The sequence below is a fragment of the Papilio machaon genome, chromosome 3 (genome assembly GCF_912999745.1).
Source record: "Papilio machaon chromosome 3, ilPapMach1.1, whole genome shotgun sequence".
Taxonomy (NCBI): domain Eukaryota; kingdom Metazoa; phylum Arthropoda; class Insecta; order Lepidoptera; family Papilionidae; genus Papilio; species Papilio machaon.
In genome coordinates this window covers 6,253,499-6,279,785 of record NC_059988.1, presented here as the reverse complement: position 1 = coordinate 6,279,785, position 26,287 = coordinate 6,253,499, and the positions used below count along the sequence as shown (strand labels likewise).

At 41.3% G+C, this 26,287-nt stretch overlaps 3 protein-coding genes across 3 annotated transcripts in view; 2 read left to right on the top strand and 1 right to left on the bottom strand.

Moving 5' to 3' along the window:
* Positions 1-3,746, bottom strand: part of LOC106710311 — a 47,453-nt gene extending 43,707 nt beyond the window's left edge. Inside the window, exon 1 of the mRNA XM_045686059.1 lies at positions 3,547-3,746. The gene's annotated coding sequence lies outside the window, so the exon portion shown is untranslated. The remainder of the gene's footprint in view (positions 1-3,546) is intronic.
* A 5,151-nt stretch (positions 3,747-8,897) lies between these two features.
* LOC106710310 (odorant receptor 4-like) lies at positions 8,898-12,505 on the top strand. Its single transcript, XM_014502328.2, has 9 exons — positions 8,898-9,168; positions 9,705-9,857; positions 10,159-10,341; positions 10,695-10,878; positions 11,195-11,291; positions 11,399-11,500; positions 12,022-12,110; positions 12,298-12,364; positions 12,446-12,505. The coding sequence occupies exons 1-9, from the start codon at positions 8,898-8,900 to the stop codon at positions 12,503-12,505; spliced, it is 1,206 nt and encodes a 401-aa protein (XP_014357814.2).
* Positions 12,506-25,807: 13,302 nt separating this feature from the next.
* LOC123723556 lies at positions 25,808-26,287 on the top strand. Its single transcript, XM_045686625.1, has one exon. It carries the CDS (start codon positions 25,808-25,810, stop codon positions 26,285-26,287), a length of 480 nt encoding a protein of 159 aa, XP_045542581.1.

The following is a 26,287-nucleotide window of genomic DNA, read 5'->3' as shown; positions in this document are numbered from 1 at the left end:
TATCACGAAATCGTGTCTGGAGACCGCATGGGTAGAGGTAACTATACATTATGTCCCGAGTTGTAGTGGACAATCGTTACATCGAGATATGTTATTAGATATAACTGTACACGGGACGTGTAATGAGCCGGCAAATTTCAAATAAAATACGAGACATTACGGAATTGTAAGAAGTTTGTGGGTCGACAACGCGCATCGCAGAGAGGGCACTGGGTCGGGGGAAAGTACTGGCTCTTTATCATCGCGCACGGTGCATGCCGCAATTACACACGCTATACTGCGACCATTATATCGAAGGCCCATTTTAGAAATCGTTCGGAACGGTCAGCGTCATCCGTAAAGTTGTTGCGTAGCAATGGAAACTATGCATCAGACAAATATGAAGCTCAACATTTCAGATCTTCTTATACATGAAAGAAACTTTATAATGCATTAACAAAGAACAAATGTCTCATACAATTTTATCGAGCCTTAATAAAACATCATTGAAGTCTTGGTAATCCTCCTTGGATTTTAGGTTTTTTCAATTTATTAAAACATCTTGAATTACCGCAAACAAATGTTTAAAAACAATATTTAGTTTGCTTAAAAGTAATTTTATAAATTTTATACACAAATAGCAACTCTATCAACAACAAATTTCTCAGATATATTTTACACTTAAAAGAAAAAAAATGTACAAATTGCACGTGCAAATTTACAGTTTTCACTGTAAAATAATCTGATTCTTTTAAGAACTACCAGATTATGACTATGGCATTCTTGTGTCATGACGTGATCTAGGTCGCAAGGCTATGCTTGTCTCGCCTTTATAGCTTAACGGAGAAATTTGCTCCATACAAGTAACATGTGAAAGTTGTTGACAATGAATTTTGTGTAAAAATATTCAAAATCGATGATGGTTGATATTGTTTTAACATTTCATATTAAGTTTTGTACCCGTAGTAAAAACTTATGGTATTCGAAAATATTTAAACTAGCTTTTGCCCGCGACTTCGTTCCCGCGGAATTTAAAAAAAAAGGAAACGGGATAAAAATTATCCTATGTCCGTTTCCTGGTTCTAAGCTACTTGCCCACCAATTTTCAGTCAAATCGATTCAGCCGTTCTTGAGTTATAAATAGTGTAACTAACACGACTTTCTTTTATATATATATATGTAGATTCAATTCATATTCTATCGCTACAAATGTAACAATGGACACTTAAAATGTATACTAGCTGTCGCCCGCGGCTTCGTCTGCGCGAAATTTCAATGAATGTCTGCTACATCTATACAAAATTTCGACAAAATCCATTAAGCCGTTCTAGAGATACCTTGTAACAAACATCCATCCATTTAAACATTTGCATTTATATTATTAGTAAGATTTACAATATTAATAAGTTACTCTATTCATAAGTAGGTCGATCATTTATTTGGGGTACAAGAGTCTCCGGTCAAGGTCATGTGCACTTGTCGGCAAAAAACCTACCAACTGGTTATGCGCCCACGCGTTATTATAGACAAGTTTTTTTCTCCTCTAGCACAAGTTACGACATACGATGCAATGACGTGAGCGGCCATTGATCGTGCTATTGTCTATGCCTGATTTTAATTCATCTGTCAAACTGACATAACGCGACTTGTTAAAGCATTATACGGTATGTCATCGCAATATTATTATCATTTGATTGATATGATGATTATTAAGATTATCACTGTATTTATAATATAACGCCTTTTAGATTTACCCATACAATTGTTGTTTGAATATTTAAAAAAAATAATTTCATTTTAAAATTGTCAAAACTGACTTTTTAGAAACTATATTCAAAAATGTGTCTTAAGTTCTCAGTATTGGCAGTTACGAGTTATCTAAAATGTTTTTGCTATATTTATTTGAATTTCATTTTCCAGTATCGATGTTTATGAACATAAAAAAATAACAGCTTAAAAGTACCAATTTAAAAAACTATAAAATATTTCGAAGCAGTTGATATTTCATATCGATTTAATAAAGTAAATCGCTAGAACGCTTCCATGATTAAATTCTTAATAACGAGTATCTTCCCTAGCGAGGTCCTCTTAGAACCAGTTTTAAGCGAGATTTAGTCTTGCCCTCACTCTCCCCGGATCCTTTCCAACTTACACCACTTTAATTAACTAAATAAAAACGACATACATAAGGTATATAGAACCTCGTACACCGACCCCACGAGCGTAGGATAAAGCCAGGGAGGTGATGTTGCTAACAAACTACAGACATTCTTGTAATCAAAGTTTATAAAAGAAAACCCATACTTCAATATTAAAAACTGTTCATTTACTTCCAGGTTTAATTTTAAACAAAGCCTTTTTTTATTGCTTAATAAAACAAACTGAACATTTTGTTGTCTGCTAACTTTGAACCGACTTCTGACAACTATGTTTCTACTTACTGCTATATCATAGAGTCAAAACTTGTGTATTATAACAATAAGTCTGGAAGTAACAAATATAAAATCAAGTGTAATCTAGTTTAAAGCTTAAAATGTTTTTAAATTAAAGCTTTTAATTATAAATGCCGATTTAAATATAACTGGCTTTGCTTAATTTTATTGTATGCTATAAGCTCATTCATGTGACAATATCCGATAATACCTACATATCCATAAGTCATCGACCTTCCGAGCTTTGATCCTATCATACAATTTGCAATTAAATACACATGAACTTTACCCAATTCAGTTTATATAAAAACCAATGTGTCAAAATTAAGGCGCTGTTTTATTTACCACAAGAAATAAACAATAGCAACGAACGTTTGATATCTCACGCGAATGCATAATATAATGTTGGTAGTCTATCCCCCTTGTAATTCCTTAGTAATGACGGCAATCATTTTACCATTTACGTACACCATGCTTTTGCGTAGCTTAATTCGTGTAACGCGAATCGGGCGTAAAGTTATAGAACCGTTTCAAATGTTAGTCCGAATTTCATCGCCTTAACATGTTTTCTATATGTGTTTCGATACAGGAAACCCATACAGAAATGTTAAGAATTTCCATTTATATTTAGAACATACACAAATATTTTTTACATATTTATTCTCCATTTAAATTTGTGTCGTTTCAATTTCTTCAAATTTTTAACGCCGCGTTAAGATTTCAAGTTCATAATTACATTTATAATGTAATGAATGTTAAGGTTGTTCCAAATTAGTATTATTCGCAGAGATTTTTAAGACACCCTTAAAAGTCTCCAATATTCGTGTTTATTTAATTTTTTTAATGTCGCAAAAGGAAACGGTCTCGGTATAGCGACAATAATTCATTTACAATTAATACACTTAATTCACGCCTTTGACATTATGTCATATATCGTTTCCGTTGTCCGGAAGTTCTGTATTTGATTCTAATTTCATTTAATTTGAAAAGCGACAATCCATAACAATGTAAGGGATAAAAATTAATTATTATAAAATAAGTAACATTAGTAGAAGTACTTTAAAAATACAATATTACAGTTTTTAAATATCTTCTTCGTCTTTTTTTCTTTTTGTTTATAAGTAAATAAACTTACCCCGATTGTCTAAACTTGAAGTTCCAATGTTGACACGGTGGGCTGACTTGTATGGTTGCACGCAACTAAACTGTCCCGCAATTGCACGGCACGAATGCGCGAGCACTGGACCCTAAAGAGAACCGACCAAGGTGATGCGGACACCGACGCGACTATCGACACCGGGGCGCGTACTAACACCGACGCAGCCGACCAGGCGTCACAAACCAAATGAAATGGTGAAGAAGACGTCGCCCTCTTATATAGACGTGACCGTAACCTGACGCCGGATAACGGATTCCGGCTGGCGAACCACACATCCGAATCTCAGTCTTAATGCCTACACAAAAAAGCCATTTTCCCATGCCCCTTGGTTTCCTTCTCGATGCAGTAGAAAGATCGAATTTTCAATAAAGCGCCCCGAGCTGAAGACTGCAATTTGCCAGTAACACCAGCGAGAAACCACGCCTAAACAAGAGGACAGCGCAACGGAACTCCAAATGGCATCTGCGAACGCCATCGATATCGACCTAAAACGGTGGAGCTGCATTCCAGTTGTAGAACCGCCCTCCGTAAATTACAATGCAATTTTCACAACATTTTCGATTAAACCTCTGATAACACGGATTCTTGAAATAGTTTGGCTTGAATTAATTTCTTTTCCAGAGCATCTTTACAGATGTTTTATAATTTTTGAATAACACGCATCATATAGGAACATCATTCTTATCTATAATATTGTTAAATCTATGGTACCTTTTTAGTGAAAAATATCGAACATTAATAAAAAAAATGATAAATAAAAATAAAATAGATTTAAGTACTAGAATAAAATTAATAGTTTATATGTTAACACGATTAATCAAACTAATGCACTAACACACTGACCTCTGGACGAGAAAGCAAACACGAAAAAAATAGAATAAAATGTACAATAAAAAGCTTCGCTACAAAATTATCTATAAAATTAGATATTATTGGGAATCTTTGATTATGTTCTTGTCATATTATTTAACGATACCAATATTCTAAAAAAGTAACTGATGAATATTCACTCCCAGTTTATGGCGGTGTATTTTTTGAGACATGCTTGTTTTAAAATTACTAAGGCTAGGCTAGGCTGTAGGTGCTGAGGTAATCCCTTCATCGTACTGAAAAAATACAACGGTATATAAGCATTTTTATAAATAGAAAGAAACCTAATTCTTTAACTATGACGAAATCATAGCACAAATCTGTTAATTAAAAACCAAAAAAACTCGATGACTGTTCCCTGTGACACTCGAAGGAAGATTACGTATTAGTTCAATCGTTAATGCTACAGACGGTAACAAAGAAACTTATGTACTTACATAAAAACATACGCACGAAACATTACCCTTTGAAGAAAGACGGATGAAAACGATAACTAAATAAACAAATAATAATATGAGAAATTGTGTTATTTACAATTTCTTTCATTACTAAACAAAAAAACAGGCGAATTAATAACCTCCTGCTTTTTGAAGCTGGCTAAAAACAACTAACGCGCGAAAAATATATCCCTAATGACAGTCGATAAAGAGATAAAAAAGTTTCATAACAACTGTAGTTATTTTAAACGAGAAAAGCCACAGCATAAACAAGAATATAATATTTTTTGTCACATTTCCTGTGGTTTCCCAAAGGAGGCTTTAAGGCCAGCCCAGCAATGGCTCTACAACAGTGAAAGTTAATGTTGCAATTCCCATTGCCTCTCATTATCGGCGCGATGAAAATCTTAAATTACATCGTGCACGGCAAATCTCAATCTATTTTTGTTTACTTTTTTTGATCAGATTCAATTACTCGCTACCAAAATAATTGCAGTGTTGTGTGGGCGCCGCGAGACTAATCTAAGAGAACTTGTCTCTGCTATTGGATAGTAAATAGTGAATGTTCTCGTAGCATACATAGGAAAAAACATATCGAGGATCCGAAGAACACATAGGCTACTAATTATGTTTTTTTAATTCCACGGAGGATGACGGAGTCACAGGCAACAGCTAGTAATATGATAAACATTAAAATCTTGAACTCACTCGATAACTTGGATTCGTTTTCGATCTTTAAAAAAATGCTTTAATATGTTTCAATTATATTCAAGCGCCACACTTCATGTCTTTAATTTACTTTTATTTTTATTTGAACTATTATCAGCTTTTAAAAATAAGAGATGCCTTTGCCGTCACTGGGTTCTTTCTCAAAATACCTCTAATTTTTTACTTTCCACCTTGTTTTTACTATACTGAAAATTGTATACAAAGCAATGAGAAATGTTATCATGAGGTTTATCCGCCCGCGGATCTGTACCAGATTCTTGGTATTCATGTATGTAAGATAAAAAACCTTTCTGGGTGCATACACACTTCAGAAATTTGTGGGCAATCTCTTAAAGGTGCATATTGAACATACAACTAACTGTACTCTAAAATTTTATACGCACTTTTATTTCATGATGGTGAGTAAGTATATTTCTGATATTTTTTTTTGTAATTTGCCTTTAATAGCTACTAGTTTTTGTTTTTTCTCCCGCTTAATTTCTTAATGTAAACCAGCAGATGGGCACCTCTTAACGGGCGCAACAGGGCCCACCGGGACAGTGTGAAAACCAGCTCCACATGGCTATGCTTTGCGGTACATGCTAAGCCTGCAGCCTATTGTATTTATTAATATTGTATTTTCGTTCCTTATGACGTCAATTAAGAAGTGTTATTTTATTTTAATTATTAAAAATTTCCAGTTTATTTTCAAACTAATTCTCTCCCTCATCTTAAATTTGCGTTAAAATTATATCTTTTTTTAATAGTAAAGAAATCGCTATTTTGTGTTGTTTAAAAAAATGTACTAAACAACAATTTATAAAAGTTAATTAAAAACGCAAATTCTTACAATGTAGTTCATATACTGCAAAGTTGGTCGCTATAATAAGAACCTAACACGTTAACAAAGTTACGAGTAATTTACGCGCCCCTATTTCATTAGCAATATAACATTGTCGCAGCCATAAAACATATTGTTATCGAAAACGACAGTCATAGAAGAATGTCTTTCGAATCCAAAATAGCAATATTTTCCGTAAATTGGATGCTTTTGATGTGGGTTATTGTGTTAATGACCTAAGCGCTTAATTCATTACGCGACCGTCACACACTGCAACGACAGTACCAGCCAGAGGTTGTCCGTCGCATGACTCGCCATATCTATCTCTTATCTATTTCACTTCGTTTTCACACCTTTTATTTGGAGTTCTATAGCTAGGTGTTTTTGTGCAGGCATAGTCGACTGCGTAAAAGATCTGGGTCATTCGAACATTGATACCACTTTTACTCGCCGGAGAGATCGGCAATTATTCATTTTGCATTAGATCGTACTTACGTTTGCCATAAATGCTCAGTCGAAAAAAATAAAAATAATCCATTGTGTGATGTAGCTTCACTCAATCAACTTTATATGTGATGTTAAAAAGTCGACTGACATCTCACCAAAACGATCCATATACGTGATGGAATCTCCTTTGATTATTACAAAAGAAAGTTTATTTAAAACTAATCAAGAAAACATATTAGTAATTTTTAAAGTTGTAATAGTTTACACAGTACAGAGTGGGTAAAGTGAAACAAAATTGTCGCCATGTTTATTTCAAATTTGGACAAAATTAACTAGAAAAACTCAGTAGTAGTAGTAGTAATAGTAAGTAAAAATGACTGACACAAGACAAACTTATAACCTCAAAAGAAGCTTACATATTTAAACAGTGTCAAGTAATTCGATTCGTATTTATAAAGCAATTATGGTGACAAGTGCAGGGACGTTACAAAGGCAATAGGGCGTCGTGCAGTGATTCCGTTGCGCGTGCGCAACTTAATCGCCGCGTAACGGTGGCGAACTGTAAAGCCGCCACGGGCCGCGCTCCGCTAAATTTGCCGAAACACCGTCATCCGCATCTCTAGCGGGAACATCTGTAATCGCCTTAATTCGTGTCGATGCCCATCCATGTAAGCGTTCAAACAATAATAATATGGATCGTTATATCTAACTATATGTTTGCGCCGATTTTGTAAAAGTGCTCAGAAAATAAGATAGTTATAAAATTATAAAAGAAGATTATTTATTTAATTTTGTATCGACTTTAACATTTTCATAGCATTAAAATCTGTATAAACATTGATAATATAGGTAAAGGTATGTATATCTCATAACTTTTTACAATGTTACTATAAACACAATGTAAATGTTAATAAAATAAAACAAAAGATTTTACCATCAGAGGTGAGAAAGTATAAACCGTTAAACATAAAATCATTAGCCAACGATAATCGCTATTATATTGAAAGTAATACCTATTCAAATATGTTTAAATAATAGAACTAAAAAAGAATCTGGTTCGTGTCTGTTATTACAAAGATAAAAAAACGATTGCAGATTATACACATGTAGAATCATCCATTAATTGAAATGTAAAATAAACTTATCATCTTTAAATGGTATACTTTCATCAACTAATCTAGATTAACGTTCATAAAATGTATATTTAGTAATATAGTAACGCCTTTTCCCTAAGGAGGGTAAGCAAAGTATGTACTTCTTCATGTAAATCAGCTGTCATATCCGAATGTACTCCCTTCTTATACATATCCACTACCACACAACCCTTTTCCATGTTTTTTATTATAAACTAGCTTTTACCCGCGACTCTGTCCGCGCGGAATAAAAAATAGAAAACGGGGTAAAAATTATCCTATGTCCGTTTCCTGGTTCTAAGCTACCTGCCCACCAATATTCAGTCAAATCGATTCAGCCGTTCTTGAGTTATAAATAGTGTAACTAACACGACTTTCTAATGTGTGTAACTAACGTCAAACAATTAATTTTTGGTTTGTTTTACACAAATAAAAAATTGTTTGTGAACGCTATTTAAAAAAGTTTAATTCATTTCTAATTCTCACTAAATTAATTCAATAAACATCTAAGCGGATTAAACATACATACATCAAGACATACCCTACATACTAGTAATTGATGGCGTCTGACATCAATTATTACCAAGTACTTTCACACGAAGGCGTAGCAAGTCGATCAATCCATGTCGTTTAAGTTGTTAAGTTTTAAACTAATCCATTTATAATTCTGTTAGACCCACCTTCATTTAGCACTTTGAAACTTTTCTCAGAATATCCCTTTTATGAAATAAACAACGACAAAAGTTTGCAAGAAGTAAATTGAAGTTTGAAAGAAATAACGCCTTTATCATTTATTATTTAAAAATAAAACGAGTATTTAACGACGATATCATTGCAAAGGTTTCTTTAGTTTTCTTTTCTATCTTCAATATATTATATGTTGCTTACAAAATGGCAGACTTTGATAAAGAGGGGGCCAAGAATGAAATTGCTGAATCTTTATCTCTGAGTACATCTTGTATGCAGCAAATTGGTTTTTCATTTAAGAGACCAAATCGTTTCGCAACCTATTACAGACAGAAACTTATATTTATATTATGTGTGTGTAGTATATGTTACCACTTGTTTAGTGAGGTAGTAATCATTGGATTGACTTTATTCAACTCGCCCCGAGTGGAAGATGTCGTACCTTTGTTACATATAGTTGGCTACGGGATATTGAGTAAGAAAGTTTAAAATACTTTAATCGATCAAAAACAAAACGACTAGCTGGTTTTATTCAGGCTAACTAAAAATTACTTTTTATCTCTTCTCGACTGCCCGCTGACCTATATTAAAATCCGCTGGAAAGGTCTCTGTTTGGCAATCACAGCTTTTGCTTCATCCAGACTTCAAATCGCCAGTTGAAGTTACTATCGGCTAATACTATCTTTATTATTAGTTCGAGTTTCCAACACCGATATTATCAGCGCCAAAATGGCGAAAAACAAATAGGCATAAAAAAAAACAAAAAAATGGGACACATCTGCGAGCACTTCCTTTCGATTATAATATTTTTTATCAAAATCGGAGCAGCAGGGGCCGAGAATCGCATAACACACAAAAAAATACAGTCGAATTGATATACCTTCTTTTGTAAGTCGGCTAAAACACCACGACTTGTAAGCCTATCCAGTAGAATATAGAAGACTGTACGATTGCTGCGATTTTTCTTTTTTTTCCGAACTTAAAATCAAACTTTGTAATTTGTTCTCCCAGGCATTGCTAAAGTATTTGTGCTGTGGTACAAAAAGGATGTTTTCGGACAACTTTTGGACGAATTGGCCGACATCTGGCCGATGTCACCCCTCGAGAAAGAAGCGCAGAATATTAAGAATAAAAGTCTTTCAGGTCTACGAATAGCTCATCAATGTAAGCTTTTGATAATCAATATGTACATGATAATGAACACTTTAAATTAGATTTAATTAAATAACAAACTGGGTATTCTCTTGCTCGAATATACAGTGGTAGTGGTAAAAGTTGATAAGTGATATTTTTATGATTACCCTCTTACACGATTGGTATATTCAATGAAAGACTACTGAAATAACTTCAGTTCTTCATGTCTAAATAAACTATGCATATTTCAGCTGGACTTATTGCTTGTTATTTATATGTTGCATAAATTACGATTTTTTGAGGTTTTTAAATGCTGATTTTTGAATTACAGGGTACTTCTGGCTGAATATATCTGGCGTATGGTTCTTTAACATAACCCCGATCGCAATATTCTTTTTTCGTACATGGCGAGGGCAACATGCGGAAATTGGTTTTGTCTGGATGTCATGGTATCCTTTCGACAAACAACAACCAGTTGCCCACGTTGCGGTATACCTATTTGAAATGTTCGCTGGTATGTATCGTAATGTTTTAATCATTTTTGCATGAGGATGGTTAAATATTATTTATTCGTTAAATACAGATCAAACAATCTGCTACTTTATTAACCGCCCGACTCTTCAACCAAAAATTTGGCGTAAGATCAAATTGCAAACCTCATGATTATGAGCTAACGAAATCACTTCAGAAAAAAAGAAGTCAATGAGTCACATACTTCAATAGTTTATTAAGTGGAGAAAAATTAAGATGGGAAATCGTTAATAATTGTTTTACTTCACAATTTGAAAATAAAATTAATATTTAACAATGATAAGCACAGTATCTCCAATTGACAAAATAAAACAAAAATAGTAATAATTATTTTAGGTCACACCTGTGTAATGATAATGATCTGCACTGACCTGTTGTTCACGGGAATGGCGAGTCACATAGGAATGTTACTCCGTCTATTGCAGCGTCGTTTGGAATCACTGGCCAACGTCTGTAAAACCGACGAAGAAAACTACGAGGAAATTCTAACTAATATAAAGCTACATCAGCGATTAATAAGGCGATTGTTTTTTAAATCTCACTTTATGTTAACTAATTGACAACTTGTTGTCTAGTCTTTTTTATTTATATTTTACTTTTCGTTATCGGTGCACTCGGTTTTATAAACCTTAATGTTTAGGACCGCTCATCTGTCTGTTACCAACCCTACTTGGGAAAAAAATAAAATAATTAATTAAATGAAATATTTAAATTTTACCTTTTTTATAATATGAAATGTTTCGATTACTTTTATTAGTCACAACAACAATAATGTTAACAAGAGGTGATAACATTAATAGAATACGTGTTAACATTTTTTTGTTAAAACTCTTCAGATACTGCAACAATTTAGAAGAAGCATTCTCTCTCGTCAATCTTATAAACATCGTTCTTAGTTCTATCAACATCTGTTGTGCGCTTTTTGTCATCGTGGTAAGTCATTAAAAATTAACTTACTTTTTATTTAATATAACTGTGTAAATACATCCATACATTTTTGTTTCCTTTCTAACATGTTGTTGTACTTTTTGTAATTTCAGCTGTTGGAACCATTTATGGCTCTCAGTAACAAACTATTTTTGGGCTCTGCTTTAATTCAAATAGGTGTATTATGTTGGTACGCCGACGACATTTATCATGCAGTGAGTACATAAAGCAACTAGTTACGAACTTTAGGAGTAAACATAATTTAATGATTTCTTAATTTTATGTAGGTATGTAAATAACATTGTGACCGAATCGATTTTGACGAGTTACATGTTATTCATTTAGTACTTTTTTGTTTTTAGTTATCAAATGTTCGAGTTTATTTTTTCTTATTAGTCCTCAATAAGAGGATCAATGCTTTATATATTATTAGATATTTGATGCAAAAGTATTTTAATAAACCAACAGCGAAATAATGAATTTAACTCTACTTCTAAATAATCCTCGCAATAGTATAAACTCAAACCGAACGTAAATAAACAAAAATGTCAGACGTTCCGCAATGACAGATGGAAGGTCTGCCTCGAGCAGCAGCGCATGCTTCCTTATAAAACCTTTTGTGAGACTACCCTCAACAGTCCTAACACCTAAAAATATATTAAGTAAAAGAAGGTGTATACACCAAATGTAAAGACAATTTATGTAGTTATAATTTAATCGACTTGTACATTTTCAGAATGCCAAAGTCGCGTCAGCCGCTTATAATAGTTTCTGGTATAAAACCAGTCCACGTTGCCGCCGCACCCTGCTATTTCTAATACAGAGGTCAATATTGTATGAAAACCACTTTGATTGAACATCTTATATAAAAAAAAATCATGTATATACTCCTCCGAAACGACTTCACCGATTTTTATTAAATTTGTATGTAATCTGACTATTTTTTTTCATATCCTTATTTAGTTTTTTCGAAGTGACTGGAGACGCGGGCTGAAATTTCATTGTGTTGCAGGTCACAAAAGCCGATAGCTTTCACCGCGATGAAATTCACAAACATCTCGCTGGTGACATACTCAGCGGTAAATAAAAAAAAATTGTTATAAACAAAAATATTTTATTCTTCATTTTATAATTAAATAAAATAAAACTTCTTGTTACAGATTTTAACAAGATCTTATTCATACTTCGCGCTTCTTTACACAATGTATAGCGATAGTTAAGAAATTAAGAAATAATTTGTATTTTAATGCACGTAAATATTTTAAATACCTATGCACACTATTTAAATTTTTAACAAACTAAGATCATAGCAACTTAAAACAAAAAATTTAATTGTGAATGTATTTTATGGATATTATTAAAGGTTTTAGCAAATTTAAGTAATAGTTTTTTATTAAAAGCGTGTAAATTTCGAATTGCTCTCAAAAATAATTATATATTATAATATAAGATATTTGATGCAAAAGTATTGTAAAATAATTAAACTAACAGCGAAATAATGAATTTAACTCTACTTCATAATAATCATCGCTGTAGTATAAACTCAAACCGAACGTAAATAAACAAAAATGTCAGACGTTCCGCAATGACGGATGGAAAGAGACTGCTCGAGCAGCAGCGCACGCTTCTTATAAAACCTTTTGTGTGTCTACCCTCAACAGTCCTAACACGGCCTCTCCTGACATGAGACCGTCTTCGGGCTCGTTCTTCCAGCATCTTCAACACTGGAATTCGTCTGTAACAATGGCATAGAGTCTTTCGATACCAGCTCGTTGGCAGGCGCGATGCGGGCGCGCTGCTCGTCGTCAAGCGCTGCACTGGCGCGCTGCTCGGCAACAGGTGCTGCATTGGCGTGCTGCTCGGCGACAGGCGCCGCTGTGGCGCGCTGCTCGGCGACAGGCGCGGCTGTGGCGCGCTGCTCGGCGACAGGCGCGGCTGTGGCGCGCTGCTCGGCGACAGGCGCGGCTGTGGCGCGCTGCTCGGCGACAGGCGCGGCTGTGGCGCGCTGCTCGGCGACAGGCGCGGCTGTGGCGCGCTGCTCGGCGACAGGCGCGGCTGTGGCGCGCTGCTCGGCGACAGGCGCGGCTGTGGCGCGCTGCTCGGCGACAGGCGCGGCTGTGGCGCGCTGCTCGGCGACAGGCGCGGCTGTGGCGCGCTGCTCGGCGACAGGCGCGGCTGTGGCGCGCTGCTCGGCGACAGGCGCGGCTGTGGCGCGCTGCTCGGCGACAGGCGCGGCTGTGGCGCGCTGCTCGGCGACAGGCGCGGCTGTGGCGCGCTGCTCGGCGACAGGCGCGGCTGTGGCGCGCTGCTCGGCGACAGGCGCGGCTGTGGCGCGCTGCTCGGCGACAGGCGCGGCTGTGGCGCGCTGCTCGGCGACAGGCGCGGCTGTGGCGCGCTGCTCGGCGACAGGCGCGGCTGTGGCGCGCTGCTCGGCGACAGGCGCGGCTGTGGCGCGCTGCTCGGCGACAGGCGCGGCTGTGGCGCGCTGCTCGGCGACAGGCGCGGCTGTGGCGCGCTGCTCGGCGACAGGCGCGGCTGTGGCGCGCTGCTTGTAGGCAGGCGCGGCTGTGGCGCGCTGCTTGTAGGCAGGCGCGGCTGTGGCGCGCTGCTTGTAGGCAGGCGCGGCTGTGGCGCGCTGCTTGTAGGCAGGCGCGGCTGTGGCGCGCTGCTTGTAGGCAGGCGCGGCTGTGGCGCGCTGCTTGTAGGCAGGCGCGGCTGTGGCGCGCTGCTTGTAGGCAGGCGCGGCTGTGGCGCGCTGCTTGTAGGCAGGCGCGGCTGTGGCGCGCTGCTTGTAGGCAGGCGCGGCTGTGGCGCGCTGCTTGTAGGCAGGCGCGGCTGTGGCGCGCTGCTTGTAGGCAGGCGCGGCTGTGGCGCGCTGCTTGTAGGCAGGCGCGGCTGTGGCGCGCTGCTTGTAGGCAGGCGCGGCTGTGGCGCGCTGCTTGTAGGCAGGCGCGGCTGTGGCGCGCTGCTTGTAGGCAGGCGCGGCTGTGGCGCGCTGCTTGTAGGCAGGCGCGGCTGTGGCGCGCTGCTTGTAGGCAGGCGCGGCTGTGGCGCGCTGCTTGTAGGCAGGCGCGGCTGTGGCGCGCTGCTTGTAGGCAGGCGCGGCTGTGGCGCGCTGCTTGTAGGCAGGCGCGGCTGTGGCGCGCTGCTTGTAGGCAGGCGCGGCTGTGGCGCGCTGCTTGTAGGCAGGCGCGGCTGTGGCGCGCTGCTTGTAGGCAGGCGCGGCTGTGGCGCGCTGCTTGTAGGCAGGCGCGGCTGTGGCGCGCTGCTTGTAGGCAGGCGCGGCTGTGGCGCGCTGCTTGTAGGCAGGCGCGGCTGTGGCGCGCTGCTTGTAGGCAGGCGCGGCTGTGGCGCGCTGCTTGTAGGCAGGCGCGGCTGTGGCGCGCTGCTTGTAGGCAGGCGCAGCTGTGGCGCGCTGATTGTAGTCAGGCACCGCTCAGGCGCGCCGATTGTAGTCAGGCACCGCTCAGGCGCGCTGATTGTAGACAGGCGCGGCTGTGGCGCGGTGCACAACACAGCTACACAGTAGGACGCAAGATCCGACTGAATTCGCATCTATATCGTTAATAGTGCCCTGGGTTAGTTGAATGTTTTGTTACCATGAAGAGATATGATCGACACATGACCATGTACAGCAAGCGTCCCGCAGTACGTCCTCTACATGACATCAGTGGCAGCCCGCAGTATGCCAGATACTGAACGTCCCGCAGTCCGTTCAATGCCTTAATTCATAAGACCATGTAGGGCAAGCGTCCCGCAGTCCGTTGCTGATAGGAGCGTCCCGCAGTCCGTCCTCTACATGATATTAATGGCAGCCCGCAGTATGCCAGATGCTGAACGTCCCGCAGTCCGTTCAATACCATACTTCACAAGACCATGTAGGGCAAGCGTCCCGCAGTCCGTTGCCAATAGGAGCGTCCCGCAGTCCGTCCTCTACATGATATTAATGGCAACCCGCAGTTTGTCAGTCCAGAAGATACCCTAGAGGCATCTCCTGATACAGAGCGTCTCACATTCCGTTCACAATCTCACTTCTGCAGTTGGGTATCCCGCAGTCTACGCAACGCAGAGCATCTCGACAATGCATGGACAAAGCAAACTGAACTCATAAAGGGCATCAATACGACATAATGACATCCATCTGACTCAGGCAAAGGCTTTTAATCTTATCTCGACTCGGTCTTACCTGATCCTCACTAATAAACTGATCGAGGTATTCACTTACAGTTTGAAGTATAGAACACATCTTTAAATTAATTGAAAAGTCTGATGTTGTCTTATTTGGCATCAAAACTTGAAATATAAAAATATTGGTTCGATCCTACCGCAGTCCAAATTGAATAGATTGCGTCCACAATCCTGTCTGCTGTGAAATACACAGACAGCGCGTGAGCCTCACTACTCACATATTCCCATGCAGAATAAACGGCTTGGTCCACGCTACCTATGTTTCGCGAACATTGGTACGACTTTGATATCGACTCAACTTGCTACGACTACAACAATTATCACGGTAACGATCCGACATTTTTCTCTTTGCATTTATTTTCACGAAAATGCAAACACAGAGTGAGCAAAGTGGATAGAATCACGCGGATCCTATCCCACTTCTGATATAAGATAGATAGAGCTCGATTTTGACGAGTTACATGTTATTCATTTAGTACTTTTTTGTTTTTAATTATCAAATGTTCGAGTTTATTTTTTCTTATTAGTCCTCAATAAGAGGATCAATGCTTTATATATTATTAGATATTTGATGCAAAAGTATTTCAATAAACCAACAGCGAAATAATGAATTTAACTCTACTTCATAATAATCCTCGCTGTAGTATAAACTCAAACCGAACGTAAATAAACAAAAACGTCAGACGTTCCGCAATGACGGATGGAAAGAGACTCCCTCGAGCAGCAGCGCACGCTTCTTATAAAACCTTTTGTGTGGCTACCCTCAACAGTCCTAACAATATAACAATATTAACATTTATAAAAATATCTAATAATAAAATTCTCGTGTCACAGTTTTCGTTGCCATACTCCTCCGAAACTGACCGATTCTCATGAAATTTTGTTAGCATATTCAGTAGGTCTGAGAATCGGCCAACATCTATTTTTCATTTTGTTTTTTTTTTAACTGCGCGCGGACGAAGTCGCGGGCGATAGCTAGTCTAATATATAAAATTCTCGTGTCGCGGTGTTTGTGGTTAAACTCCTCCGAAACGGCTTGACCGATTCTCATGAAATTTTGTGAGCATATTGATTAGGTCTGAGAATCGGCCAACATCTATTTTTCATAACCCCCCCCCATTCAGTTTTTTTAAATGCGCCAGGACGTAGTCGCGGGCGACAGCTAGTTATATACATAAACCAATGCAAATTTTGAGCCACTTTTAGGTGGGAATTTGGGTTTACTGCATTTTGTGTCTGTTTATCGGTACTTTTATTTAATTTAATTTCACGGATATGCTTTCTGGGACAAAGACAGTCGGTGGTCCGATGGAACTACACTTGAATAAATAGATACAAAAACATAGTTAGAATAGCCGCTTTGCAGAGCCGTTTATATTGCATTTCTTTTTTTACTTGTCGCACTTCAACGGAAGTGTAAATGATATTTAAAAAAAAGGGGTCATCTTAAAACAATCGTTTGACTTCTTCCTTATGTAAACTTAACTTATAACGCAAAAAAGAAGCTAAAATCAATCCAAAAGTAACTTGTAATTTAAGAATTCATAATTCTTTATCAATTTACGTAGTTACACTTTAAATGTTGTTTAATTCAGACAGTAATTTGTCCTTTTCTTTACTTACTAACTTGCAGAATTTATACTCAATGACGACACAAAGGTCAATTAACATGAAAACACTATTATTTTTTAACACCGAGTTAAAAATGGCTCCATCTCCTCCTGTTGACTTCAGAACATGACGTACTAATCTATACATGTGACTCTTTGTCCATCTCAGGACATTCCTTAAGAGTCGCCCACTAACCTCCATAATAAATGGACTCTTTGTCCTCCTTTGGAGTTTCTTAAAAGTCTTCCACCAACCACCATTGTATATGTGACTCTTTGTCCCTATTAGAACGTTCCTGTAAGAATCTCCCACCAACCACCATTAGATATGTGACCCTTTGTCCATCTAAGGACTTTATTGTAAGAGTCTCCCACCAATCAACATTGTATATGTGACTTTTTATCCATATTAGGACGTTCCTGTAAGACTCAGATATAAAATTTTGATTTAAAAGTTATTTAAAAAAAATCAATACTTACATGATGACAGTGGCGGGTTCCTTGCGGTTGAGGCAGAATTTGATTTTTTCACTTCACAACACAACACTACAAAAACACTTTGTAGCCACGTCTTGTTCCTCCGAGTATCTTCTTCAGACTGATCGTCAGACTGACGTGCAAGGGTTTATATAAGCTCAAGTCATGTCCCCACCACGTTTGAGTCAATGTGTATATTATTTTTTTTTCTGAAAATACAACCTAATTAATATTAAGAATCTCCCACCAACATACCATTAAGTATATAGGTATATGTGACTCTTTGTCCTCTCTAGGACGATCCTGTAAGAGTCAAATGTGAAAGTTTTGATTAACAAAATATACACAGCAAAAAAGTCTAAGCAACACATATAAATTTCAATTTTACAATGTGTTTTCGCATTAAATTCTTAGTTTCTCGTACTTTTATTATTTATTAAAGCTTTTTGATATTAAACAACAATTGTTTTTTTTTTATTTACTTTTTAATAATCTTAATTACCAATAATTACGAGCAAGGAATGTTTGTGCGTAGTACAAAGTAAGGTGCCTAATCAACTAAACTTAAAGTAAAATTAAATGGTTGTACAAAAATTGCATAAGTTAATACAAAATGTGGTCTCCTCTGTTATGGAGAACTTGCTGGCACCGATTATTCATAGAATCGAAGAGACTGTTAATGTGATCCTACGGTAATTGCTCCCAATGAAATTTTAGTAAGTCCATCAGTTATTGGGTTGTTGTCACTCCATCCAAGTCATTTAAAACACGTCTCTGGAGCATGTCCCGTGCATGCTCGATGGGGTTGAGGTCTGGCGATTGTGCAGGCCAAGGCAATACCAGGAAGTTTTCCCTTGCCAAGTACTCCCGTGTGTGCAAAGCTGTATGCGAACGCGCATTGTCATGCATCAAGGTGAAATCGAAGCCAAGCGCTTGTGCGAATGGATGGACATAAGGTCTTAGAACATCCTCAACGTAATTTACAGCGTTCATGTTACCATTTACAAAAACGAGCTCAGTTCGTCTGTTCTTCATAATACCCGCCCATACCATAACTGTTAAGTCGTTGTATGGATGCACTTCCTGAAGCCACCTCAGTCTTTCAGTATTTCCAGGACAACGGTACACTCTTACCCTTCTAGTATCAGGCTAGAACCCAAATCGAGACTCATCGCAAAATAAAATTTTATCCCATTGTTTCCGGGTCCATATAATGTGTTACCTAAACCAATCATTTCGACGAGTGCGATTCCCGTGACGTATTGGTGGGCACCTAATTGGCCGTCGTGCTCGTAGGCCATACTCATGCAATCGATTTCGCACAGTTTGGCAGCTAACAACAACACTACTTGAATTTTGTAGCCTCAAACCTATCTCTCGGGCGGTTAACATCGGCGGTTAACATCTTTCATTCAGTTGTATGTATCGATCTTGCCGTGTTGTTGTACACCTTCCTCGACCTGGGTGCTGCTCAGCAGGATCTCCCGTGTTAGTTTAACGCTGATGGACACGGCAAATAACGCTTCTGTTGATACCAAAATAACGAGATACCTGAGATTGAGTTCTTCCCGCTTGCAACATCCCTACAGCTCTCTGCATTTCATCTGCGTTCAAATGACGTCGCTCCATAACGTAAAAAATGTCACAAAATTCAAATTTGTTCAAAACTTTTTTTAAAATTATTGTTTGAATCAAAAAATTGACCGAATACTAAATTATAATAAGTAAAGAAAACGCTGTAAAATTCGAACAAATGCATTCGCTTTTGAATTTGTGAAAAAAAAAACAAATGATAATTGAATTTTTTTTCACAACCAGTCAGTATGTCCTATAGATCAAAAAAAGTTTACATAAGTATTACCTACTTGGTAAAAAATGATATAATAATTGATTAATAACTTGAAATAGTATGTGTTGCTTAGACTTTTTTGATGTGTGTAATTAAAAAATAATAGTACTTACATCCCTCCAATCCTAACAAAAGAACAAAACCATTCTGCATTACCAAATAGAGATAGAAAGCAACTTCTGTACTTAGCTACATTTAACACGCTCTCACTGCGAACGGAGGAGAGTCTAAAAGAATTAATCCTAGCACTTAAAAGATATCAAATGGAACATAATCGGCCTTAGTGAAGTGAGGCGTCACGGAGACAAAATAGAGGAATACGAAAACTTCATTTTATACTCCAAAGGTGAAACACTAGGAAAACATGGAGTTGGATTTCTAATTCACAAAAATGTTAAAGAATATATAGACGAAATAATAGGAATAAACGAACGCATCGCGGTACTAAATCTAACATTTAACAATGTAAGTTGGTCGATAATACAAATCTACTCTCCTACAGAGCAAGCTAGTAAAGCGGAAATCGACGCATTTTACAACAAACCTAACAATACAATAAGAGAGAACACCCACAAAAATATTGTAGTTATGGGCGATTTTAACGCACAGATAGGAGAAAGAAAACCAGGGGAAAACCTTGTACTAGGACCTTACTGCTACGGGAAAAGAACACGAAATGGTAATAAACTCCTCGAACTAGCCTACGAACATAACTTAAAAATACTAAATACCCTATACAAAAACCGCAAGCATAACAGATGGACATGGATTTCACCCGGAGGAAACTATAAGAACGAAATCGATTACATCCTTACAAATCAAAGTAGACAATTTCAAGATTGCAGGGTTATCAGTAATATCAATTTCAACAGTAATCATCGAATAATCAGAGCTAACCTAAAACTGCAAATGCCTAAAAAGCAAAGACCATACAGAACAAAACTTAACATGAACTTAGACAACGCAACACATTGTGAACTAAAAAGGCGACTCCAAAAATTTACTGAACTGGTGTCAGGATACTCTACTCAAAACAAATACGATGCATTGTACGACATAATTAATTCCTCAATCAACAAAAGTAAACAAGCCCAAACAAGAGGTAACATTTCTGATCCATTGAAAGAACTTATGGATACAAGAGCAGGACTTTTGGCAGTAACAAACAAATCGAAAGACATAAGAAATGAAATAACGAAAATAAGCAAAGAGATTAGGAAAAGATTAAGAAATGAAAGGAAAAGGCATAGACTTAAACTATTCGAAACCTATATAGCCAGGACCGGCGGTATCAAATCGGCTTTAGGCAGCTTAGTGGATAAAAAGGAGTGGATATCAAAGTAAAAAATAAATCAGGAGACAACATAACTAGACGTCAAGACATACTTGAAGTAGCTACAAAATTCTACAAAGAATTGTATTCTAGCAAATCAACGGAAAATACAATCGACTTATCAGACGACAGTGTCATTCCGGAAATACTGCCAAGAGAGGTAGAAAAAGCCATAGAAAGTCAAAAACGAAATAAAGCCCCGGGACACGACAATATAACAAACGAATTTTTAATGACATACAAAGAAGATTTGGTGCCAATTTTAACTTTCCTATTTAACGACGTGTTGACAACAGAAACTATTCCAAAACAATGGCAAAACTCAACGATTGTCCTCATTCATAAAAAAGGTGACAAGAGCGACATATCTAACTACAGGCCAATAAGCTTGATGTCAAACATCTACAAAATCTTCTCTAAAATAATCCTGAATAGAATAACCAAAAAATTGGATGAAAACCAACCAATAGAGCAAGCTGGATTTAGAAGTGATTTTTCAACGCTAGATCATATCCATGTAATCAAACAAATAATAGAAAAAAGCAATGAATATGGCACCACCTTCTACTGCTGTTTCATTGACTACTGTAAAGCATTTGATTCACTAGAACATATAGCAATCTGGCAAACCCTAAACAACCAAGGCATTGACAAGAAATATATAAGAATAATTAAAAATATATATAACGACGGTTCCGCAAAAATCAAACTTGAGCGCTAAGGTCAAGACATCGCGATAAAAAGAGGGGTGCGACAAGGAGACCCGTTGTCGCCAAAACTCTTCTCGGCGGTCCTAGAAGAGATATTCCGCTCACTAGAATGGGAAAATTACGGACTAAACATAAACGGCAAAAACTTGACTCACTTAAGGTTCGCAGACGATTTGGTTATACTTTCTTCCTCCCCGACTGAATTAACCGAGATGATAAGAGACTTAGATAAAGCAAGCCGCAAAGTAAGATTAACTATGAATGCACTGAAAACAAAAGTAATGACAAATAGCTTAAAAGAACCTATTGTAGTAAACGACACAGAAATTGAATACGTTCAGGAATATACATACCTTGGTCAAATAATCACACCAACAGGTCTAAACTCTAAAGAGGTAGAAACAAGAATAGGTAAAGCCTGGAAGAGATATTGGTCGCTGAAAGAAGTCATGAAGAATAAAGAAATGAGCGTACAAATAAAACGAAAGCTCTACAACGCTTGTGTACTTCCCGTATTAACATACGGCTGCCAAACTTGGGCACCCACAAAAGAACACTATAGAAAACTACAAGTTTGTCAAAGATCAATGGAAAGAAGCATGTTAAACATTAAAAAAACTGACAAAATCAAAAGCACATATATCACAAAAACAACTGGACTAACGAATATCATCACAACAATAAAACGACTCAAATGGAGGTGGACTGGCCACACACTACGTGGAGCGGATAAATGGAGCAAAGTCATTAATTACTGGTATCCTAAAAACGGTAAAAGGAAACGCGGAAGACAACAGAAGAGGTGGGAAGACGAAATAAGAGCTACAGCTGGAAGGACGTGGTCTAGGAGGGCAAAAATAAGGGAAGAATGGAAGGGATTGGAGGAGGCCTGTGTCCACGGGGCAAACGGATAATATATATATTATGTAAATATAAATGTACAATAAATCAATTTAAATTAATGTCACGAATATTGTATCCGAATAAAGGCTATACTATTATTATTATTTCTCCTTATTCATTTATTATCTTATTATTTATATAATACATTTTATAAAAAAACAATTAACAAAATATATTATATAAAAAATAGTATACCACCGGCTGCGGAATCCCATTACTCAAACAACCAGTGGTCAGGGCTACAGAGACAGGAACCTCCTAACTATGCGTGCGGTTTCTAAAATAACTGCCTTTTGTATCAGGCCCTTAATCCAACTGTTTAGCGAGAGCTTCTTAAGATGTTGGTCGAAGCTCTTCGCTATCAGTCCATTCACCGATACGACTATCGGAATAATGGTAGTCGATTTCATACGCCACATGGCGGTAATCTCGTGAGCCAAGTCTAAGTATTTTAGTAATTTTTCTTTTTCAGCTTTCACGAGATTCTCGTCATGTGGAATAGTGACATCGACTAACATTACACAACCCTCAGACCGGTCTATTATTACTATATCGGGTCTATTGGCAGTAATAGTCCTATCTGTAATAATAGATCGATCCCAGTAGAGCGTGATATAGCTATTTTCCAGAACAGGAGAAGGTTGGTATTGGTAATAAGGTACCTCAGTATCCACAAGAGCAACACAACAAAAACACTTTAGGGGTGCTAGGGTCGGAAACCTCCACGTTGGGCCGCCGCTTGGATTGTTCTGGGACAAGTCCCGGGAGAATGGAAGCGGTTGGTCCGGTGCACCCTGGACGGCGGCAGATGGGTTCCTTTCCTCTACGGGGGGGAGGGAAGTCATCTGTCGCTGACCAATATCTGGCCAGCTGACCCATGGAGGGGTCGTGGGATGGCGGACCTCCAAGGTCCGCGGCGAGGCGCTCTTTTAAGAGCGCCCCGCGAGTTGCCGGGTCTGCCCAGTGCACGGTCCGGCTCTGTTTTCAGAGTCGACTGGTGAACTGGTGCAGACTGGCGTCGTCGCCGGCTTAGTCGGCATGGGAGCGGTGTTCTTCCCATTGTCGGTCCTGTTGGACAGCGGTCTTCGGACGTAGTTTCGGCGGGAGTATTCCGCGGCGCGGCGGTTCCCCTGGGTGTGCTAACCCGCACTCAGGGGGATGTCCTTCGGGACAACGTCGGGCAACCTGTCCCGGTAAGACTGTGTCATTTGATCATGTCTAGCGGCGTCGCCGAGACAGGGGGCTTGCCTTCATTGACAGGCCCAAGACAAGGATCAGTCACTAAAAACCCGACAGCGAAGTCGTTAAAACCTGCGGATACCAGCGGACCTCCGCAGTATGTACGCCCAGTCTGGGTACAGGGGACTCTGCCTGTCTGGAGTATCCTTTCCCCCACACTCGTGGGAACTATATGGATACAGAACACAAAAAACACAACGACGACAATGTCAACGCACAAAGGATAGAAGAGACGCACAACGATGTGGAAGCAGTCGAAGGCGGGAACAGGGCCGCGGGTGTGGCCGTCCGGGAGTTGCGGGTATCGCTCTCTCGGTGCGACTCGCCCATGGTCCTGGAGAGGAGGCAGCTGTCCGATACGGACAGTGGCAGCTGCGCCTTAGAGGCAATCGGGGGTGAGGGCAGGCGCTCAAGATCGCGCTCCCCACCTAGCCGATTTTGGCGAAAGCGGTCGCTGACGCCGGAGGAGGGATCGGCAGGCGCCAGAACAACGGCGCCGCGAAAGAGAGGCCGCGGACGCCCCATAACAACGGGGGAGTACGCCGGCCTGGCCAGAGCAAAGGCGGAGCTCAACGCCCAACGGGAGCGGGAGCTAGAGCTGCAGGCGGAGGCGGAGCTGGCGGCGCAGGTCGCGGAGAGGAGCCGGGTGCTGCGAACCCGGGCCAGGGCGGCGATGCCCGAAGGCGGCGTCCGGCGAGCACTCCGCCGAAGACCTCGCCGGCACGGTCGAGGCGGCGCTGGACGTAATTGCCAGCGTCGCCAAGAAATCGGCCAAAATGAAGTGCCAGCACATCGCCAGCGTCCGCGAGGCAGTGGCGACCATTGGCGAGGCAGTGCGAGCTCTACGAACCCGCACCGAGTCGCAGGAGGTCGCCCACCTGCAGGCCGAGCTGGCTGCGATGAGGGCGGAACTAGAGGCGGTTAAGCGGCAGGCGGCCGCCCCCCCGCAGATGACCCGGGAGGAGATCCTATTCATGGTAGACTCCCGGATCGCGGGTATTGGCGACCGCCTGCTACCCGAGCCGAGATTGCGCCCCCCGCTGGCTGCGGACGCGCATAATGCCGCCGCCGCCGCCACCGCCACCGCAGGAGCGACTAGAACCCGCCGCGAGGTGAAGCGCGCTGCCCCCGCCCCGGCCGTAGAGCCGGTGCCCGCCCCGACCCCAGTCCCCGCTGCGACATATGCCGCGGCGGCGAAAAAGGGGAAGGGGAAGGGCAAGAAGAGCCTGGCGGCCCGCAAGCCAGAGCCGGCGCCCCCCGCTCCCCAGCCCCAACCCGAAGAGGCCTGGAACGTGGTGGCGCGGAAGGCGAAGGCCCCGAAGCCAGCGGCCCCGGCCCCCGCGGCGCCCGCCGCCTCCAAGAAGAGGAAGAGGGCCCCCCCGACGGCGACTGCGTGCCCCTAAAACGGCAGCAGTAGTCGTAACATTACCCGAGGGGTCCATGACGACCTACGAGGCCGTCTTGGATAGGGCCGAGAAGTCTGTCGACCTCTCGGCCTTGGGCATAGAGGGGCTCCGGTTCCGCACGGCGAGAACCGGCGGCCGAGTCTTGGAGGTGGCTGGCGCCGACAAGGGCCAAAAGGCCGATGAACTGGCGGCCAAGCTGCGGGCGACCATCGGCGATGTGGCCCGCGTCTCCCGGCCGGAGCTCTGCGCTGAGATACGCATCTCCGGTCTGGGTGATGCGGCCACCAGCCAGGCGGTGGCAGCGCAAGTAGCGAAGTTGGGGGGTTGCCCTCCCGAAGGTGTGAAGGTGGGCGCCATAAATCGCCCACCTGGCCGCCAGGGCACCGTGTGGGTGAAATGCCCTGTCCTGGCGGCCAAAAAGATCGTCGACACTGGCCGGTTCACGGTCGGCTGGTCGACGGTGAGGGCAACCCTCCTGGAGGCGCGGCCGCAGCGCTGCTACCGCTGCCTGGTCCCCGGCCATTTGGGGGTGCAGTGCGACTGCGGCGTCGACCGCAGCGCGCTGTGCTTCCGATGTGGCCAGCCGGGCCACAAGGCCGCGTCGTGCGAGGAGGAGCCCTCCTGCGCAATTTGTGCGTCGGAGGGCGTCGAGGCCGGTCATCGTCTGGGACACAAGAAGTGCCCAGCGATGAACCGGCCCCCCAATAGAGGCGGCAAGAAAAAGACAGGCGGGGGCAATCAGGGACCCCCCGCCTCGTCGTCTACAGCAGCCGCTGACACGGAGGCGATGGACACCGCCCAGTAATAATGGCCCCCAGTGTCTCGATCCTGCAGGCGAACGTCAACCACTGCGTCGCGGCTCAAGATTTATTGATACAGACCGCGGCGCAGTGGAAGATCGACGTAGTCATAGACGCTGAGCCGTACTACGTCCGCGCCCGTGATGATTGGGCGGGCGATCGCGACGACTCGGTGGCTATCGTCGCCTGGAGACGCACGGGCCCCACACCCTTCAAAAGTATAACAAAGGGTCGCGGTTGGGTTCTTGCGTCGCTGGGCGGCATTGCAGTGATCGGGGTGTACTTCGCGCCGAGCAGGAGTTTTGCCGACTTCGAGCGGATATGCTCGCCGAAGTCGGCGCTCTTGTGGCCGATGCACACCCCACCCCTGTTGTGGACGCCGGAGACTTCAACGCCAAATCGAGTGCGTGGGCGCCGTGCGTGGGCGTCCCAAGCCGGGGACACGGCCGAGCATACGCTGAACGCGCCACACTCACTGGCGCAATAG

What these genes read in the sequence shown, in the direction of transcription:
- LOC106710310 (XM_014502328.2), top strand. Translation starts at nt 8,898, where the DNA reads ATGGCAGACTTTGATAAAGAGGGGGCCAAGAATGAAATTGCTGAATCT. An exon ending in CCTATTTGAAATGTTCGCTG is followed by an intron (nt 10,342 to 10,694) that starts GTATGTATCGTA and finishes TAATTATTTTAG; the next exon opens with GTCACACCTGTGTAATGATA. An exon ending in CTGCTATTTCTAATACAGAG is followed by an intron (nt 12,111 to 12,297) that starts GTCAATATTGTA and finishes ATTGTGTTGCAG; the next exon opens with GTCACAAAAGCCGATAGCTT.
- LOC123723556 (XM_045686625.1), top strand. Translation starts at nt 25,808, where the DNA reads ATGGCCCCCAGTGTCTCGATCCTGCAGGCGAACGTCAACCACTGCGTC.